The sequence below is a fragment of the Pteropus vampyrus genome, unplaced genomic scaffold (genome assembly GCF_000151845.1).
Source record: "Pteropus vampyrus isolate Shadow unplaced genomic scaffold, Pvam_2.0 Scaffold41, whole genome shotgun sequence".
Lineage (NCBI taxonomy): Eukaryota > Metazoa > Chordata > Mammalia > Chiroptera > Pteropodidae > Pteropus > Pteropus vampyrus.
The window spans coordinates 2,943,798-2,962,964 of record NW_011888822.1 but is presented as its reverse complement, the minus strand read 5'-3'; the positions used below and the strand labels follow the sequence as shown (position 1 = coordinate 2,962,964).

The window sequence follows — 19,167 nt, the reverse complement described above, 5'->3', positions numbered from 1 at the left end:
AAAACCGAGAGACACAACAGCACTGTTGGGATCATTTTGAAAGGCTCTGGTACCCTCCCAACTCCCACCTACAGCCACCCATTTCCTTCTGAGTTGAGGAGACCCACCTACCACATCCCCTCTTCTTGAAGAGTTAACTGACACTGAGAACTAAAGAATTCAATTAGGACTAACCTGCAGCCAAATTACACAAAGACCCAAGCAAGGTACAAGAAATAACACCTGCTTTAGTTGCTTTTCTACACTAGTGAGTCCTCTACTCATCAGTTGGCGTTTAGCTATAGTCATTTTTCTCCCTTTTAAAGGGAGGGAGGAGAATGCAAAACTCCTATGCCAGTTACAGAATCTCAGTCAGTGAAACACTCTCTCTCTCTTTCTCTCTCTCCCTCCCCCCTCCCCCCATCCCACCCCACTCTCTGCCAGTGACTATGGCTTATGGAAAAAAATAACAAACAGATTTTATTTTTTAGTACCTTACTATGTTTCCTGGTCAGCTCCATGTGCCAGCATATTGTTTTAACTGTGATACTGATACAGCATTGAGCTGTGAACAATGAAACATAAACACGAGTCTCACTTCCATCCTCTTCTTTCCTCCTTAGGTGAAGGCAGCTTCCAAATATGTGGATGTACCTGTGAGTATTTGAAAATTGTTTTTGTGGGGGAGTTTTTTTGGTTTGGTTTTTTGTTTTGCTTTGTTTTGTTTTGTTTTGCTTTCATGAGAATTTTGATGGTGCCGTTTTCATTAGTTGTTGCTAAATTATATATTCCTGAATTGAATCGCCAGAAAGAGGGAAGCCAAAAATATTTCGTGGTAAAATTGTTATCAGATGAGAAGAGGGTATGCTTTCTTCTATCAGGAAAAGAAGTCTTCTGTGAGGGTAAATCCATTTCACTTTTATTTTTATTTTCATTGGTCTCTTTGACGTATTTCATCCTGTGATCACCTGCTCACCTCCTCTCCTACATGTACACCTTGGAAGTAGAGCCATGAGCTAGGAATTCGCACAAGGGTGCCAGTATTTTTTGAAAACAAATAAATTCCGAATTTGTTCATTTGGGGGTCAATTCTGCAATTGTTTTAAGGAAACCTTACAAAACTGCTTATAATTAGTGCAGACCTCATTAATGAAGAGAGCTCTCAAAGTTCACAGATAAAGCACTTGAAGTTGCCCAAAATTTACATTTAAATTGAGGTTAAGTACTACACATGAATGCTAGAATGTGGGATTACCTGTGATAAACCAGGATACATTTATAGATAGACTTTGCCCTGCCTATTAGCAAAATAAAATTGGAGAGATTTAAATATATTACAATAAAGGGAAAAAGAAAATGATTCTGTTTCTCCATTTCTAACAAAAGAGGTATGAGTCTATTATAAAATATTAAATTTAGAGAGCTTATCTCAACAGCCACCAAGGGCCTGGTACTGAACGTTTCTCATTCTGAACGTGGTTAAGTACCCTCCTTGTTCAAATACTTATTTGTTAAAATTTGTTTTTTTTCTAAAAGGATTTATATTAACATTTAAATTCATTTCCCCAGAAAGTTAAGTGTGTAATAGTTTATTGGCTTATTTCTCAAAGGATGGCAAAACGGAAAATTGGAATGAAATTAGCATTAACATATATTTTGTTTGTTTAATGAAAGAATGTACAATCAATAATTATGCTTTGAATTTATATAATATTTCTTATCGAGGGACCTCAGACTCCTTCACATAGATAGTCCTTATAATGGAGAAGAGAAAAAGCTCACAAAACTGCAGTAAGGAGAGAAGTTAAGTAATTTATTTTCCCAAGCCCCAAAATACAAACTTTCGGTTCACAGGGAGCAAACTACTTAAGTTCCCTGGGCCTGTTTCTCCATCCTTAAAAGAGAGATGATAATACCCAAGTCACGGGTTTGCTCTGCCGATTAAATGACACATGTATAGAATATTCGGCACCATACCTGGCACTCATTAGACATTTCAGCAGCAGGAGCAGGCACATGGGGGTGGGGGACGGGGGTGATGCCCACACTATTGCACAGAAGTAGGAGTTGGGGGATGAATTTGCTGGCATCAGCCCTGGCCTGTGCTGGTCTTCAACAGTAATAGAAATGGAAATTCTAGGCTCCCAAAGGTCTGGTGGCTGAGGTCTGTTTTCTGGAGGCCTCAAAGCATAGGGGAAATCTCACCAGCAAAGGTAGAACAGGTGACCAAATGGAAAGAAATTCAATGGGGTAATCGGTACTTGCAACTGAAGTTGGCATTTGAGGGAGGTCGAAAAAGTCAAATATTGACAATTTCATGTAGTGCAACCTAATTCCTACAAGCCAAGTTCAGATTTATTGTAAAGAAAAAAAAAAGGTTGGAGGGCGGGTGGAATGGGCTCTGAATCAACATGAAAGGTACCCTGATCGGTAGTCAGCCCATGTTTATGGATGAATTATGTTGTATTAGAAGACTTGCTTGCTGTGGGGAAACAAGATGAGTTAGCAGAGTTTCCACCCTCTAGCGAGGCAGAAGAAAATGATGCGGCACGTCCAAAAATGTGGCCTATTTACCACTGACGATATACAATATGACAATGACAAAAGCCATCAAACCTTATAAAGCACTCACTGTGTCGGTCACTGTTCTAAGCACTGTATGTTTAGTCTTCACAACAACCCCACTTTAAAGATGAGAAAACTGAGGCCCAGAGAGGTCTCACAGTAGGTAAGCGGCAGAGCTGATTTAAACCAATGCTTTTAAACACTATACCATCTGCAAAATTTTAGTGCATAGACAAACATCTGTATTTGGATAATTGAGTAATTATTTTAGTTTTGGAGAAACTATGATTAGCTCATCAAATCCATGATTTCACCAATTTTTATGGCTTAGGACAAAGCTAAGCTGTAAAATTAAGTTTAGATTATATTTCACAGCAAATAACAGTAATAATATAATAAATGTTTTAGTAAATAAATAAGTTTAAAGAAAGTAATAGTATATAATACACATACGTACTATACGTACGTTGTTTATATGTTCTCAAAACGATGCTATGAGCGGGGTAATAGTTTTATCTTGTTTCACGGCTGAGGAATCTGGGGGAGGTCAAGTAGCATGCTGAAGGTCTCCTGGCGAGTAAATAGGAGAGTGAACATTCAAGTGCCAGCAGTTCGGCTATATAGATAGAGCCTGCTGGCACTGGCTCCCAGGAGTCAGTTGCGTGCATTGCTTTCCAACTCTGCCTTCGGCGAGGGCACCTTGGTATCTCAAACTCAGCCATGGAAAGTACTTGCACAATAGAAATTGGCAAGCACTGCAAATCAAGGCTTGTTGTTTGTTTTGTTCTGTTGTTTTGGTTTTTTGTTTTGAAGAGCCAGTTCACCAGCAATCCTGTGACTATCACCTATTAAATCAGTCGTCCTCAAACCAGAATGTGCAGTGGTAATACTTGGCAAGGTTTTTGGGGTTCTTTTGTTTTGTTTTATTTTTTGTTTTGTTTTGTTTTGTTTTGTTTTGTTTTGTTTTGTTTTGTTTTGTTTTAATAGAGATTTCCAGCCCTTTGCCTCCAGCGATTCTGATTCAGTATTTCTGGGATGGAGCCTGGAAAGCTTTCTAAAAAAGCTCTCCATGAGATTCGGATATGTGATGCAAGTTTGAGAACCGACGGACTCAGTGATTTGCGACCTTGGCTGCATATTGGAAACACCTGGGGAGCTTTTTACACATAGTAGTATCAGGTTGCTTGCCAAATTAAAACAATTTCTGGGGTGTGAGATCTAGGCATCATTATTTTTTAAAGCTTCCCAGGTCCTTCTCATTTGCAACCAGGTTTAAGAAACGTTGGATAAAGCTATCTTTCAAGTTGTTTCTAGCTCAGGAGACTCTGAGTTCATTTGTGTTGCCGTGTGAGATTTTGGCAAATGGTTTGTTAGTTTAGTTCTGTATGGGAACTAGTAGTTAGTTACCTTAGAGACTTGTCTCAATTATCCACAATAATGGTGGGAAGCACTATTACTATCCATTCAAAACGTTGCATAGTCCCAAAGCATATCTGTCTTAGATGTAGTATTTGACCCTTTGGTAAATGTAGCAGGTTGCATTCCTACTTAGAACTTGCTTAGGATCCTGAAAATCTGAATTTATTTTCTCAAGCTCAGAATTATCCTGGTAGGAGCAAGCTAATATTAAAATGTCCTATTGCTCCTAAGCCACAGAGTAGCTCCTTTACAAATGATGTCTTCCACATGTGGATGGACTTAACTATACAATAATTTATTTATCTATTGTTTGTATCATGTGTTTTCTAAGCTCTACATCCTATTCCATCAGTCTGTCCAAGTTAAATTTAAAATAAACAATGTAATTGTGGGATATTAGAAACCATTGCCTAAAGTTTTTCCCTATATTTAGATAGCAATGTGGTTTAAAGCCTAATTTATCTAATAGCATCTATCATTTAGCCAAGAATATTTTTCCATCTATAACCACAAGTTAGCTTGTTTGTATGCTATAGTAATAATTCTTGAAGATAAGTAGGGAGCTATTATTAATTCCGTTTTACAGATGATGTAACTAAGGCCCAGAGAAATTTAAATGATTTTCACAAGTTCCAATTTGTGGGGATCCAATAAAAATCCATATGCAGTTAAGTCCTCACTTAACATCATCGATAAGTTCTTGGAAACTGTGACTTTCAGCGAAATGACCATATAATGAAATTAATTTTACCACAGGCTAATTGATGTAAACAGGAGTTAAGCTCCTATGGCATCTCATCCAAGTTATTCGAGGACCTACTATGGTGTGACCTAAGCATTTAAAAAAGGAGGTGGGATGGGGGTTATTTGGTCATGGAACTGTTTATTCAGCAAATATTTACTGAGCACCTACTATGTGCTCATTGTTCTATGCACCGAGGACACAATAGACCACATAAAGTCCCTGTATTCATGAGCTTCTGTTCTAGTAGGCTAAGACAGACAAAAACCAACAAATAAACTTATAGTACAATTTCAGATTTTGGTAAGTGTTATGAAGAAAAATTAAGAGTCAAAAGATAAGAATCATGGAGTTTCTTAACTACCTGGCGGGAGATGAACCATACTTTTTTTTTTTTTTTAATTTAAAGTTTTTAAAAGTTAAATGCCCAATTGAGGACAGCAAATTTAGAGAAAAGAGAAGTGGTGAAAATAACCATTATTGTAGATCACTGTTTCTAACATTACAAGTTACTGATAGGTCTGCGAACTTGTCTTTGGGTCTTAGCTCTAAGATGGCTGCATGTGTCCAGGAAAAGGCCACATCTGCCACAAGCATCACTAGGGAAGAAATGGAAACAATAATAATAAGTTTCTCAAGCACCCAGGTAGGAGTCCCTATCCCCACAGAGAATGCCCTTTGATATGCGGCTGCCAAAGGGAGAGAAGGAGAGAGGTGCCAATTTAGACCTGATAGCTATCACTTACATCTCATTGGAGAATCTCTATTGTTTTGTATCATAAAACTGCAACAATTATAGGACCATCACAGAACCTGTTCAATCCATTCACTGAAAATTGCTTGAAAGTGTAACAGTTGACTACTGTGGCATTGGGTTGTCCTCATTGTTTTTCAAATTAATACCTTGTCATTGTTTCAGCAGGTGTTAAGAAATGTTACTAGCATCCCAGGGGCCAAGCATTGGCCCTTTGCTTGATAATTGTTTGCTTTGTATCAGGAAAAAAAAAAAATACAGTCCTACTGTTTCCAAACCTTCCTCATTTTCACCCTGGAAATTACACAGAAGTGTTAACTAACTTCAATTTGCAGTGCCTGACAGTCACGTCTTGTAGAGAAATGATACTTTGTGATCTAAGGTAAATCACAGTAATGAAAACTAATATTTTTAGTTATTAGCAAACATACATATCTACTGTGGAAATTTAAGGGGTTTGTGGCAGCTCTCCTAATGACCCATATTATAGTGTTTTAATAGGTTTCTTTGGAGATAACTTTGATTGCAACATCTCAAGCAGTGTGCATTCTGAGTTTCTTTTTTTTTCCCTTACAATAAATCATTTCCTATCTACTAGATGAAGTACCTGCTTACCTTTCCAGAAAATCTAATTTATTTAAATATTAAATGCTTCCCCCTCCTTCCTTTTTTTAATCCTCTGACTGTAAGGCTACACAGGGAAGCAAAGACAAATGGTTGACTATCTCCTCTGAGTAAACTGATTAGGAAATACTACGTACTCAGGTTAAACTACCCCCCAAAATGTGACTTGTATAGGAGGGGGCGTAGATTGAACTGCATATGATTTCTTTATTTAGCATTTTCCCGATGTTTTAAAAAGGAAAAAGGGATGGGGAAGGCTGTCACCTTTCTAACGTTATATTAAGGACAGACAGTGGAAGACAGAGTATGTTTGGGTATTCTTAAATGGGGGGATCAATCCAAAGGAAAGCCAGACAATGTCTCTGGGTTATCCAGTGAATATTTATTCATTAGAATATCATGCCAGAAAAAAAATTAATGGTAGAAAAAAATATCTATAAAACCCTGTAATCCCAACTCCCTTCTTAGCCAGGTTTCATTTTTGAAAAGAGCAGACAGTTCAAATATCAGTTCCTACCAATCGAGGCTGTGGATGGCTGTCCTGTAGCCTGTGGATAGCTTCAGACTCCAGCAAGGCAGTGAGGGGTTGGGAGAGTAAAATGCACGGGTAACAAAGGAGGAGTCGCTGTCTGGAAATTTCATTTTCATGTTTTCCTGTTTCTTTGCAGAAACCCGGGATGGACGTGGCCGACGCCTATGTGACTTTCGTCCGCCACTCTCAGGATGTCCTTCGTGATAAGGTCAATGAGGAGATGTATATAGAAAGGTTATTTGATGTAAGTAAATGCCTTCTCCTCCTTGCAGACCAAGGAGGAGAGCCTCCAAAATGTGACAAAATAAGAGACAGGAGGATAAGTCACATTTTGAGAACATGGATTGGTCCCGATTCAAACAAAAATCTTTTCCTCTCCCTCTGCCTTAGGCTCTTATCTGTCGTGTGTCTGTTCTGAACCCCTCTGGTGTGGCCGTGTCTCAGTCCCAATCTGTGTGATATGTAGGACGGCGCACAGCCTCTCAGCAAGCACGAAGCTTGTGAGGCAGCTTTCTCTAACTGGCAAAGACCTTTCTTGGTCATGGTTCTCCTCCTTGCAATCTGGCCTTGCTTTAGGGAGATATTCTCATCTGGGAGGCTGAGGCCAGCTGCCTTTCCTGGGGGTGGTACCTCCCTGACACCAGCTGTGGCATGCAGATGTGCATAAATGTTGCATTGTTATCATTTCAAAGAGGATTCCGGTTTTGGAAGACTAGAAATCCTTACTTAGCCCTGGGTTTTGGCAAACACTTACGTTAGAGTTGCTGGGTCAATTGTCATTCTAAACTGAAGTGCCCCCTGCCCACTCACCCACATGAAAATTTGGGAAAAGCAGCCAGTGCACAAAGAGCAAGTACACCAGGCTGCCAGACCCAGACTGAATTTCAGAAAACCCAGATTTCCAAGGGTTAATAGTTACCAAGCAATCTTATTTCCACCGTGACTACATCTGCACTTCCAAAGCAAGCCACTGAGGCAAAAAAGAAAAAAAAAAAAAAAGGAATCTGTTTCGGTCTCCTATCACCCACCTCTTTCAAGCCAAAGCAGATGGGGCTGCCTAATTTAGCCAGATATTCTGCTTCAAGTTTCTACCGAATTTGCCAGTGTAGACCCGGCCAGAGTGCATGGAAGCTGACGTACTTGTCTCCGTGTGGCTCTCATTGTGCAGCCTATTTCTGTCTCGTGAAGCGTGAGCTCCTCCGGTCCAGGTTTCCGTATTTTTAGTGCCAGCCCGAACATTAATGTTTTGGTCTACTATGGAATCCGTGTTTCTATATTTTTTCTGTGATTGTGTTCAGCAATTTACATTGAGTTTGTGTGTATGTGTGTTTTTGTTCCATAGCTAAGTGAGCTCATTGTTGGCACCGCTTATGATATTGCAGCTTCTGACTTTTATATGCTTTGTCTTCCAGCTCATTTGCTCTCCTTGTTTGTTGAAAAGGCTCCTTTCTTTTTTCTTTCCCAATCATCCCCTTTCTGTGCTCAGTATCGCTCTTTCCTCTGCATCACCTTTCTTCAAAAAAATCCTTCTTACTTTTTAATTCCCACCCGTCCCTTCTCAGATTAAAATGGAACTTATCTCTCATGTCAAATGTTTTATCACATTATATCAAGTGGCATGAATTAGAATCAAATAATCTTCCTGTGTACATCTTCTAGCATGACCCACATCCACTAAGAATGCCTCATACATGCATAAAGCTCACCAGCGGGTCTGCTCCCTTCTCTGCATGCGTGCCTTTATGGAAGTACTGAGCCTAGAATGTCTGGGGCACAATCACCCATCCAATAGGCATTGAAAACAGAGACAGGCAGCACCCTCGGGTCTGCAGTTAGGAGTGTGGACGCTCTGCCCATCTCCACTGAATTAAATTCCAAACCACAAATTTTTTGAGATGCCTGTAGATTGTTCTTTTCAATGCCTACATTGCCTTTTTTTTTTTCCTTTGATCGGTATCTTCTGATTCTCAATTTTGCGTGGCCCTTGCGTGCGTGTGTGTGAGTGCTCTTGTGTGAGCGTGTGTGTGATAACCTTGTGCTCTCTAAAACTTTAAAACATCTAGTAGTGAATTTGATGTTTAATCTGCAGTTTAACCTGTCTCTCCATTAATAAATAACCTATTCTTCCCTCTTTCTTTGTTTTAGTTAGAAATACAAGGGGAAATTTTTTTAAGGTAGCCTTGTTGAAGGCAGCAAGGCAAATTGTCCTCTTCTGTGACATTTTTAAAGGGAAAGTGCAACTGAATCTTTATTTTAAAAGTCGTAAGAGTACAGCTTTGGCTAGCACAGATGGTGAAACTACACTTGTCCGATTGTTGAAGAACACAGGCAAATTCAAGCCCTCTGGCCTTTAATGTGAATTAATACTAAAAAGAAATATCACTAACAATATGGTTTTCAGAAAGCAAATTATGTTTAAGGTAATTCAAAAGTTCACAAATATTTCAGTCCCTTGTTGAATTACACTGAGCAGCATAAAACTGCATCGGAAACATTGTGGCAACCCCCATAATTTAGTCTTATATTGTTTCACTTATGTTTTCCCAAAGGAATCTTAGTTACCGTCCTCTGATTATTTGATTTTAAAAGGCCTAACTATTACAACCATTCACTGAACATCGCTTCCACCCCCATGGGAAAAAATTTTGCCATAGCTTATTTAGAGATAACGAATCTCTTTGCCATTTACTTTCTTACTTTTCAAATAACTTGCTCTCTTAATTTACAGAATATTGGTGCTAGGCAACCTAATTGATGTAGTGCAAAAAAAGTTATTGAATCTGTCATAGATTTAAAACATTTGTCATTTGAAAAACCCAGAGCTTCTCAAAACGCTTCATTACCATGCCATCTCAGTAATTTAATTCAGTACTTACTGTTTTTCTATAATCTAGCAGCAAAACATCAGATTACCAACATGTTTGATTATTTTCGGCTTCTGTTTCCTCAAGCATGGTGTTTGTTTCTTTGCACTGCAAGGCTCTCATGTCCACTGAGCTAAACAAGAGAATAGGAATATTAAGGCAGAAGGGCCTGTGAAACCTGCCACCCTAAATCTCTTGCTGCAATGAACTTGTTCTGTCAACTTCATTTCTTAACGATAGGGGTCCTGGGGCAGGTTTCTAAACAATTGGCAGACATCTATTGAGAAAAACTTGTTGATCTGAGAGATTTCTCTTCCAAATTGTTGCATTTTGATAAATGGCAAAAATGAATAATAGAAAATTAGCATTTTGAATGAGGAAGAAAATCTATATCTTCGAGATTGTTTGCTGTTTGGGGGTTGTTGATTCTGACTGTTGTATCATTCTCTGGTTTTTAGTTCCTGCTGGCATCTGTCATTTAGAGGCATGTTCTCAGAGTTCCTGTTGTGTTTTTAGCTGTGTTTCAAAGTCTTAGTTTTATTTACCTGATAAGTCCTTTAAGTTCTTGCTATTTAGTATTGTACTCCCTATTTTTTTTTTTTTTTTTGCCTTGTTGAGTGTGCCTCGTAGAAAAGGCTGGATGGCATTAGCGTGTGTTTGTATGTGAGAATATTTGGACTAATAGCTGGTCACCTAATGAGTGCATCGTTCGTTTTAAGCAGGCCTCTATCTCAGTACTCCCTGAGCTGGTTTCCTCTCTGCCTCGTCAGTGTACTTTTGGCTAGAATTGGGTGCTTGTGGGAGATTATCGGCAGAGCATTTGGGGCTCTATATTTGATGTTCTGCATTTTTATCTATCTTATTATGTAACTTAAGAGCAGCTTTCCAAATTCATCTTCACCAATTTTTTTAAACAGGCAATCTCTGGATTTATTGAAGAAAAATGTTTTCAGACATAATGTTGCCTAACCAGGTCTTTTAAATGCAGTGAAAGTTTCTCTGTTTGTTAATATAATTGATTTACATATCCCTTCTATAAAATACTATCAACTTTTTTGGTAATGCCCATAAGGAAAAGCTAACTAGTCCAAAATAAAGTGCCGATTGGAAAAGAAGCTTCATACCGCCTCCCATAATTTTTCAGATGTGCAGGTGTACATTTTTTATCTGCATTTCTGTAATTTTTTCCTAAAAAATGACATGCAATTGGGAACTGGTTTCAGTTGCTGCAAAATAACAGTTCATAATAATTTTTAAACCAAAGATTCAGTATAGCAAGAGAATATGTGCAATAGCAATGAATTTAAATTATATTAAAGATGCTGAATTTTTTAAAGAGAATCAGATTGCTGTTGGACTCAAGTGGAAGCGTGGCCTCCTTGAAAATTATTGCTGACTTTTAAAGAAAATATAAAAGATGGATATGAAATAATCTCCATATTCCTAAAGCAGCAACTGACAAGGAAAGCACAAACCCAAGAAATAACTCAAAGGCAGTGATTTAAAGCTTGAGTGTCCATAAATCATGCAGATGGCTTCCCCCATCCCCCGCCTTGATGATTAATTCAACATCTCCCCAAAACAAAAACATGCTTTTTGAAATTAGAGATCAGATCATCAAGACAAGCACCTAAGATTTCAAGGTCTAAACAAAAATTAATTTATTTTCTTTCCTCCTTGTACTTCTTGAAGACACAGACTGAGAAGAAAATCGGGATTAAAAGAGATGTGCTTAGGGTGAATTCATCTGCTTAAACCTCACAGGCTCAGAGATGAGTGATTAAAAAGCCATCCCACACTTGGATGGAGTCCACATTGGTGGCAGTGCACATCCTCACTGGCTTTCTTCAGGCCGTGTCATTGTGAACCAGGCCCAGGGAACATTTGCCTGGAGATGATATATGGATTATATAGGTCAATTATACACTTAATCTGCCTTCTAGAGGATTAAGTATTTGCAGATTGACTCTGCATTTGGCTTCTCCGTGGCAGTTATCAGATCAGGAAACAGTCTTTTACCAAACCACCTCATAAGAACTTAATCGGGCAGCGCGGTCAGGTTAGGATGAGGCTGCTACTCTGTGTTCTTTGCCTTGCATAGATTTTAATTTGCTATTCCATTATCAAATCATATGTTCGTCCACTTTAAGTGTCAGCACAGTAATTGAGTGTGAATATTTCCCTTTAAAGGGGTAATTTGAAAAACGAAACCTCTGCCCATTAAAATATATTTGCTATATTCATATACGAAACCACAGATAACCTTATTTTAATAACCTTATTAAATTACAAAAGCACTATCCATGTGAACATATACCATTCAAATAGGAGTCAGTCTGCTTGAGGAAATAAGTACTAAATAGTCGACAAGGAAAGCATTATGTTATTATGCTATATCTAAAAGGTATTCACCACTGTCCAGGTGAGGGAAACTACTTCCACAAGTATGAAGTGGGGAGAGGTGCACAAGATTCCCCAGTATAATAGGTTGCTGTTCTAGGGGGCTGGTTAAAAAAAATCAAGGCATATGGCATTCTAGATACTGAGATAGTGAGTGATCTCTATAAGAAATAACAGTTTTGACAGTCCCAAATGGGAGCTACTGTGTAGTGATCATGGTCCTTACTTCTGGAGCCTTCAGATTTCACCCCTTACAAGCTGGGTGACCTTGGACAAGGTATTTAATCTCTCGAAGCCTCAGCTGATTCATCTATATAAGAGAGATGATAATAGGCGGAACCTTCTTGCGGAGTTGATATCAGGGTGCAATGCTGTGTGCAACTGCAAGAATCAGGCTCTGAGGAAGCATTTGGTAAGTGTTATCTACCACCACCACCATCATTATCATTACATCATCATCATCACTGAAATGGAAATGCTCTTCCCAGACATCTTTGTTTCTTGTTAAACAAAATTCCATATCTGTTCTAAGATGCTGTAAGAGTCTAGCTACCACTCTCAGACATCAACCCCGAGTTTTCTTAGAATTACTCGATGTACAGCAGCCTGGTACATTTTTACTTTTCATAAAACATAGTTTTGAAACATGCAGAACAGTGATGGTTAAGACTGGGACTTTGAAGTAAACCGGGCAAGAGTAGGAATCCTGGTTCTGCCATTTCTGAGCTGTCTAACTTCAGGTGAATTATTTAACCTCTCAGAGCCTCAATTTCCCCATCTGTAAAGAAATTGACTTCTTATAGTTGTTAGTTGTTAGAGGACCAAATAACATAATGGATGTAGACTGGCATAGTTAAAAATTCAACAAGTCTATCATTGTTAGACTTTATCACCATCATTGTTTCGTAGAACTATTAGTTCTTTCAAGTGATTTTGAAATGACCTAGCCCTAAACCCTAAACAAAACAACAATGCATTAGCTAATAAATGGGAATTGATCTTCTGAATGTGAGAAGTTTTTTGGGGGGGAGGGGCAGGAAGGAGTGGTTAATACTTTTTATTATTATTATTACAGGTGCGATATAGGTACATTAGAGACATATAGAAAATATGGGCTAAGCAAAAATAAGAGAATGTTATGTTCCCAGCACCCAGAGATTATTACTTGAGTGTTTATTCTTTTGGCTCTTTTCTATGTGCTTATATGTATTATATACTTTTTACTAAAATAAGTAAGGAAAAAAATAGCTTTTTTAAGTTAATGATCTTCATTTTCCTTGTCAATAAATGTTCATCTAATATACTGTCTGTATTTAAAATTCCCCACTTGTCCCCGAAATATTCTTTACAGTTGGTTTGGGCAAACCAGGATCTGATGTAAGGCCCCACATTGCATCTGGTTGTGATGCACTTAAAATTTTTTTTTACCAGCACTGGCCCTTTTTTCATGATCTTGACTTGTTAAAAGGACTGTCGTGCCAATTGTTCTGCAGACTGGAGGAGTTTATTACTATCTAAACATAGAAATGATTTTAGGAGAAAAAAAAATCTAGCTGAATTCAACCAAGTAGTTCTTTTAGACATAATTAGTAACTCAGCATAATTCAACCAGGGTTTTTCAAAACTGTTCTCTGTGTGTAAAGAGAATTTCTGAAGCTGGTTAAAAAAAAAAAAAAAAAAGCAGCTAAACGGAAAGAAATCCACAGAGGCCAGGGTATAGGTTGGCCATGTGAAGAACTACAGGGTTTTTATTTCATGTATTAAGGCATAAATCTGAGCTAAACGGGTAAGTCTGAGGTCCATGGTCATGGTCTAGTATTTCTTATGTCACTATAACTTGCTTTGGTAAAATCTTGGAGTAGTAACTTTGACATATGCACTCCTAGACCATTAGGAATGTTCGTTTGTTATTTCTGCTAGGATTTTCCCTGAGGTTATCAATCTGAAATTAAGCCCTTTAAATCAGTCTGAAGCTGAGCTTTCAATACTCTTCATATCAAATTTTAATTGAACTATGCCTCGTCTTTTTCATCCTCAATTACCAGGCTAGAGAGCATGCCCTCTAGCCTGCTAGAACTTCCTTTAGAATCTGTGTGATTATATATATTGAAACAGGACAATGAATCAAACAAGGTTCAGGAAAGGCAGTTAGGAAAGGAGAGACAATTGATTTTCTGCCAAATTTTGAACTCCCAAGTAAATTCTAACAGTTAAGCCATGTCCTGGGTCACACATTAGAGCTGTATAAGATTATCATTTCCCAAGAAGAGTTTGGAAACTAAGCACAGAGTCAGAGAGAAATGAGAAGTGGAAGACCTATCCCTCTCACCTTGATTTGTAACATCAAGATATGTATAGATAGATATATATATATAAACATATATGTGATATATAATATTAACAGATATATGTTACCATATATATATACACACACATACATATATACACATATGATTGAAGTTTGTGTTTTTAAAAGTGAACCAGACTCAAGACCTTTCTAAGCTGAAATTAACAATCCAAGTTCATCTTTATGACTTTTATCCTCCAGCACCCCTCAAAGACCCAGTGTCTTCATGACTTCCTGCTTCCCACCATACACATCTGCTTTTAGCAGATTTGCTATTTACTCCCCTATTTAGGTACAGAAGACTTAGTACTGCTCTCATGGGGATATCTGCTATTTGAACAAAATATCTAGCCAAAAGAAAAGGGCACTACTCATAGAAGTTTTTGACCTTCGATATAAGAGAAAGCAAGCTCTATCAGAATAGGAGAGGATGAAGATAAGAGTGTTTTGATGCCTCTGATGCACTATTGCAATGAATCTCATATTCAAATATGAATCCTTCTTGCCCCATGGCCTTCGCAATAACACATAAAAGATAACAATCAATTGTTTTGCTTTTGCTTTTTGAATTCTTAGGTATAGAAACACATTTCTATTCCACATGGACATGAGAATGCTCTCTCTCATGCCTGGGTGGTTTGAGGTTTCAGCAATCCTATGTGCAGAAAAGATAAGGGGCCATTGATGGATTTGGATTATTTGGATTATTTGGATTAATTGTGTCAAGTGGGTTATTACTATCCAAAAGGAGTTATTTACTTTTGTTAGCATCATCCTTATAGATTTATATTTCAGTGGCATATCATCAAGTAGTTGTTTTCTAACCTAGCATCTCCCTTCTAAAGTTGTTCACAGAAATAGGTCTTTTTTACTTTTGGGCAAACCTTACATAAAACCAGTCTTGAATTTTCTCTGGAGCTTGTATGCAATGAAGAGTTTTGCTAAGTGTCTTTATCAGAACAGCTTTCTGTGTTCCAGGAGACATTTGGTGAATACAGTTGATTTGTTTTCTTTTCCAGAGGGGAATGTTCCAATAATCATTCTAAGAAGCCAGACTGATTGCTCTATTACATTAAGGTCACAGCATCTTTACTAACATGACCTGCAAGATAACTTTGTGTTTCAGAAAACTTTCTTTTTTCTTATGATAGCGTTACAGCATGGAGGCATATAGTGAGATTCATACACCACACATGTGTGCGCGCGCGCACGCGCACACACACACACACACACACACACGCACGCACACAGTGTAGCCAAAGCACACTTTATGGAACAAATATTATCACATTGTGTTGCAAGATACGAGATGTACTAAATCCTCAAACACTTTTCATTAATTAACCAAGTGACTGTTTCTTTCCTTGCTGGGCTCTGTAAAGCCTACTATCAAAAAATTTCACTGTTTAACCATACCTAGAGTCATAGTCACTTGCTCTAATATTTTTAATTGAATGAATTTAAAATGTCATCCAGGTTTTTATTATTCAGAGTGTGGTCCATAGACCCTCAGCATCAACCTCAACCTGAGAGTTTGTAAGAAGTACAAAATCTTAGCCCTAATGCCAGTCCAGATGAATCTGAATCTGCATCTTAACAAGATCCTATATCGATTCAAATGAACATTAAAGTTTGAGAAATACTGGGTAAGATCAGTGACTTTCAAACTTATTTTCCCACAGTAAGAAACAAATTTTATATTGCAACACAGTAAGAAACAAATTTTATATTGCAGCACAATATGTGTACGTATACACATATACACACACATACACATACTTATGTGTGAAACAAAAGTTTGTGAAACAATATTTACACTCAATATGATACAATCTTAATATTTTCTATTCCATCTTCGAAAAGGTTAGAGGTAACCAATAAAATGATTTCATATACACTAATAGGTCACCAACCCTCAGTTTTAAAGACATACCTGAACAAAGTTTTTCACTCTTGGCACTATTGACATTTGAATCAAGTAATTCTTTGTCATGGGGTGCTAGGCTGTGTTGAAGGATGTTGAATAGCATCCCTGGCTTCCACCCACTAGACGCCAGTAGCAACTTCCCCTCAGTCGTAATAATCAAAAATGTCTCCAGACATGACCAAATGTCCCCCAGGGGGGCAAAATCACTGTTTGATCGCCATTGATCTGAGTGACCCAGAAAAGAGGTTAATGCTAAATGTATTCAAGGGAGCCCTACCTCTCTACTTGTCAGATGTCCCTCTGCCACCACCACCACCACCACAAACGTGATGAGTATGTTATAGCAGCAACAACAGTGTCCATTTGTCAAACCAGGAGTTAGCTTGGGAGCTATGCAAGGCTCAGAAGTAGATTATGTTGGGGGGTGGGGGGAGCTTCATGCAATGATGGGAGAAACTGGTGAGACATCCAAGACCATTCATCCCCTCTCATTTTTTCTCCCCAGAATAATCCCACTCAGAACCAAGGGAAAGATCTGGAGCAGTGAGTTAGATCAGCAGTATAGATTCCTACTTTGGCCTCCTTCAATTGCTTTTCTTTTTATAATTCTACCTGAACCTTGGTTTAAAAAAAAAAAAAAAAAAAGTTATTGCTTCCGCCAGGTGGCTACAAGTCTTTTTTATGTATCCAAAAACTTGAAAGGAAGCTCAACTTGAATACTTTATTCATTCCAAATTCTCCATTCAGAACATTTAACAGTTTTCTATTCTTCTTTTAAACTCCTGCCTAGGTGACTAAAAATCCAGTTAATGAAGTGAAGCGATTCGCTTCCAGTGTAGATATTCCCATACAGGAAGGCTTACAATGATAGTATCACTTGCCATATTGGGTGCTTTGTCTGCCTTTGGCAGAGTGTTTCACTCCAACCATCCATGGACTAATGCCAGTTGTACCAACAAATCTCTAGGTCTTGCCCAGGATGAGGGCAGTCTTAAGTATCATATCTGCACACCAAAGAGGATATAAAGGTCTCTTTCATTTGGGGGCTAAAACAATTTTTTGAAAAGAAAAAATAATATGTAAAGTAAGCAAAGTTCAATGTATGAATTTTCTTGAGAAAAATCTCTAAATCACTTTTTAACAATGAGAACTATCACTCCCTTTAGTTCAGAAAATTCATTCTTCGGCCTCAGAAACCATCCTGTTAAAGAGAAAAGAAGAGACCCAGCATTGGGTACCTCACTAGCTTTGGGAACATTAGGTCGGTGTTTCTCACTCAGAGGTGATTCTACCCAGCCAGGGACTTTCAACAATGTCTGGAAACATTTTTGGTTGTCACAAATAAGAAGGTGCTATTCGCATTTAGTGAGCAGAGGGCAGGGGTACTGCCATACATCCTGTGATACACAGGAAAACCCCACAACAAAGAATTATCCAGCTCAGAAGTCAATAGTGTGGAGGTTAAAAAATCCTTTGTCTTTAATGATATGGGCTATTTGAATTTAAATTTTGGTATAAATCATGATCATTATCTGTGGGTCATTTTCTCACCCAGGGATTCCAATGACTGTCTCTAAAGATTGCTCTACTTGGCAGATATCTCAGAAACTAGTCTCAAAAAATCCTTTTGACAAGCTTCATCCAAACCATCTTTTCAGGGTCTAAAAAATAAAAACTAAGGAATCATTAACACCTAACTTTCTCAGCTTGAACTTAACATTCACCCATGTGTAGTTCCCATGGAGCTTCAATCCTTCAACAAAAACTCCAATCCTGTCAGATAAATGAATCATGACAGCTTCCTTCTACTAGAAAGAGACCCTTCAAGTTTTCAAGGGACTGGTTCCTTTACATGAAACAAACATTAAGAGCATAGGCATTGCAATAAGACACACACACACACACACACACACACACACACACACACACATCCCACCACCACCACCACCCTTAATTTTCTCCTCTGTAAAATGGGGATTAAAACATTACCTAGCTCTCTGGATTAGGAAGACTAAACGAGACAATGCCTATAAAGCATAAACCACAATGATTGCCACATAGAAATTGCTCCACAAATGTCTCTTCTTGTTCTTTGTCTCCATCAGTGATGGTAGTAATGTAAAAACCAACACACACCCTTGCCTAACTCGAAAGTCAGCTTTGCAGCATAGAGGAGAAAGTGGTGGTACATTCCAGGCCAACGAGGATTTTTAAGAGCCAGAGATGAATTAATGAGAGAACATGAAAGCAAGTAGCAAAGAGTCCAGTTGTGCTGCAAGATCCCTAAAGGACATCTGTTCTGGAGTAGAGTAAGAACTCAATGGGATGGAGCCTCAGAGATAGTGACCCAGTGGAGGTAGCACCATGGTTGAATCTACAGATGTCTAGGATTTGGGGAAGAGAAGGAAGTAGGATGCTATGCTCAGACTCTGAGCAAGAAATCATAATTGCTTCCTTTGAGAGTATCCCTGACTCCGTGTCTTCATTTGCCTTAACAGAGCTTCTCTTTGGAAAGGTCTTTTTAGAATTGAGACAAAGATGACTTCACCTGGGTTAGGATAACACCAATCTAGGCATCTGGATATTTGCTTTGTAGGCATTTGCTGCTCTATAACCTTAAGGCCTAAACTCTTTTTACATTAATATGTGTCATTTTATCTTTCACTATGTGCTTCTTAACCAGGGGTGTACATCAGAATTACATATATATTTTTTAAAAATGTATTCATCCAAGTTGTATACCAAAATTTCAGTAGATCTAAGGAAAAGCTCAGGCATATTTTTTAAAACAAAGGCAAGGGTTTAATCTGAATAAGAACCATTAATTTAGAGGAGTGATCCTCCACTGAAGATGATTTTGTCACCCAGAGTTTATTTGAAAATGTCTGGAGACATTTTTGACTGTCATAATTTGGGTGGGGGTAGATGCTACTGTTGGTAGCATGGTACCACTCTGGTGCCATGGTAGATGCTAAACATTCTACACTGCACAGGCCAATTCCTCACAACAAAGA

General features: G+C 38.2%; 1 protein-coding gene across 9 annotated transcripts in view; it reads left to right on the top strand.

The window, feature by feature from the left end:
• CADPS (calcium dependent secretion activator) overlaps positions 1–19,167 on the top strand; it is a 470,394-nt gene that overhangs the window by 426,629 nt on the left and 24,598 nt on the right. For all 9 annotated transcript variants that reach the window (XM_011358441.1, XM_011358442.1, XM_011358440.1 and 6 more), the window contains 2 exons: positions 603–635; positions 6,752–6,859. In XM_011358441.1, coding sequence (XP_011356743.1) covers positions 603–635; positions 6,752–6,859 — 141 coding nt within the window. The remainder of the gene's footprint in view (positions 1–602; positions 636–6,751; positions 6,860–19,167) is intronic.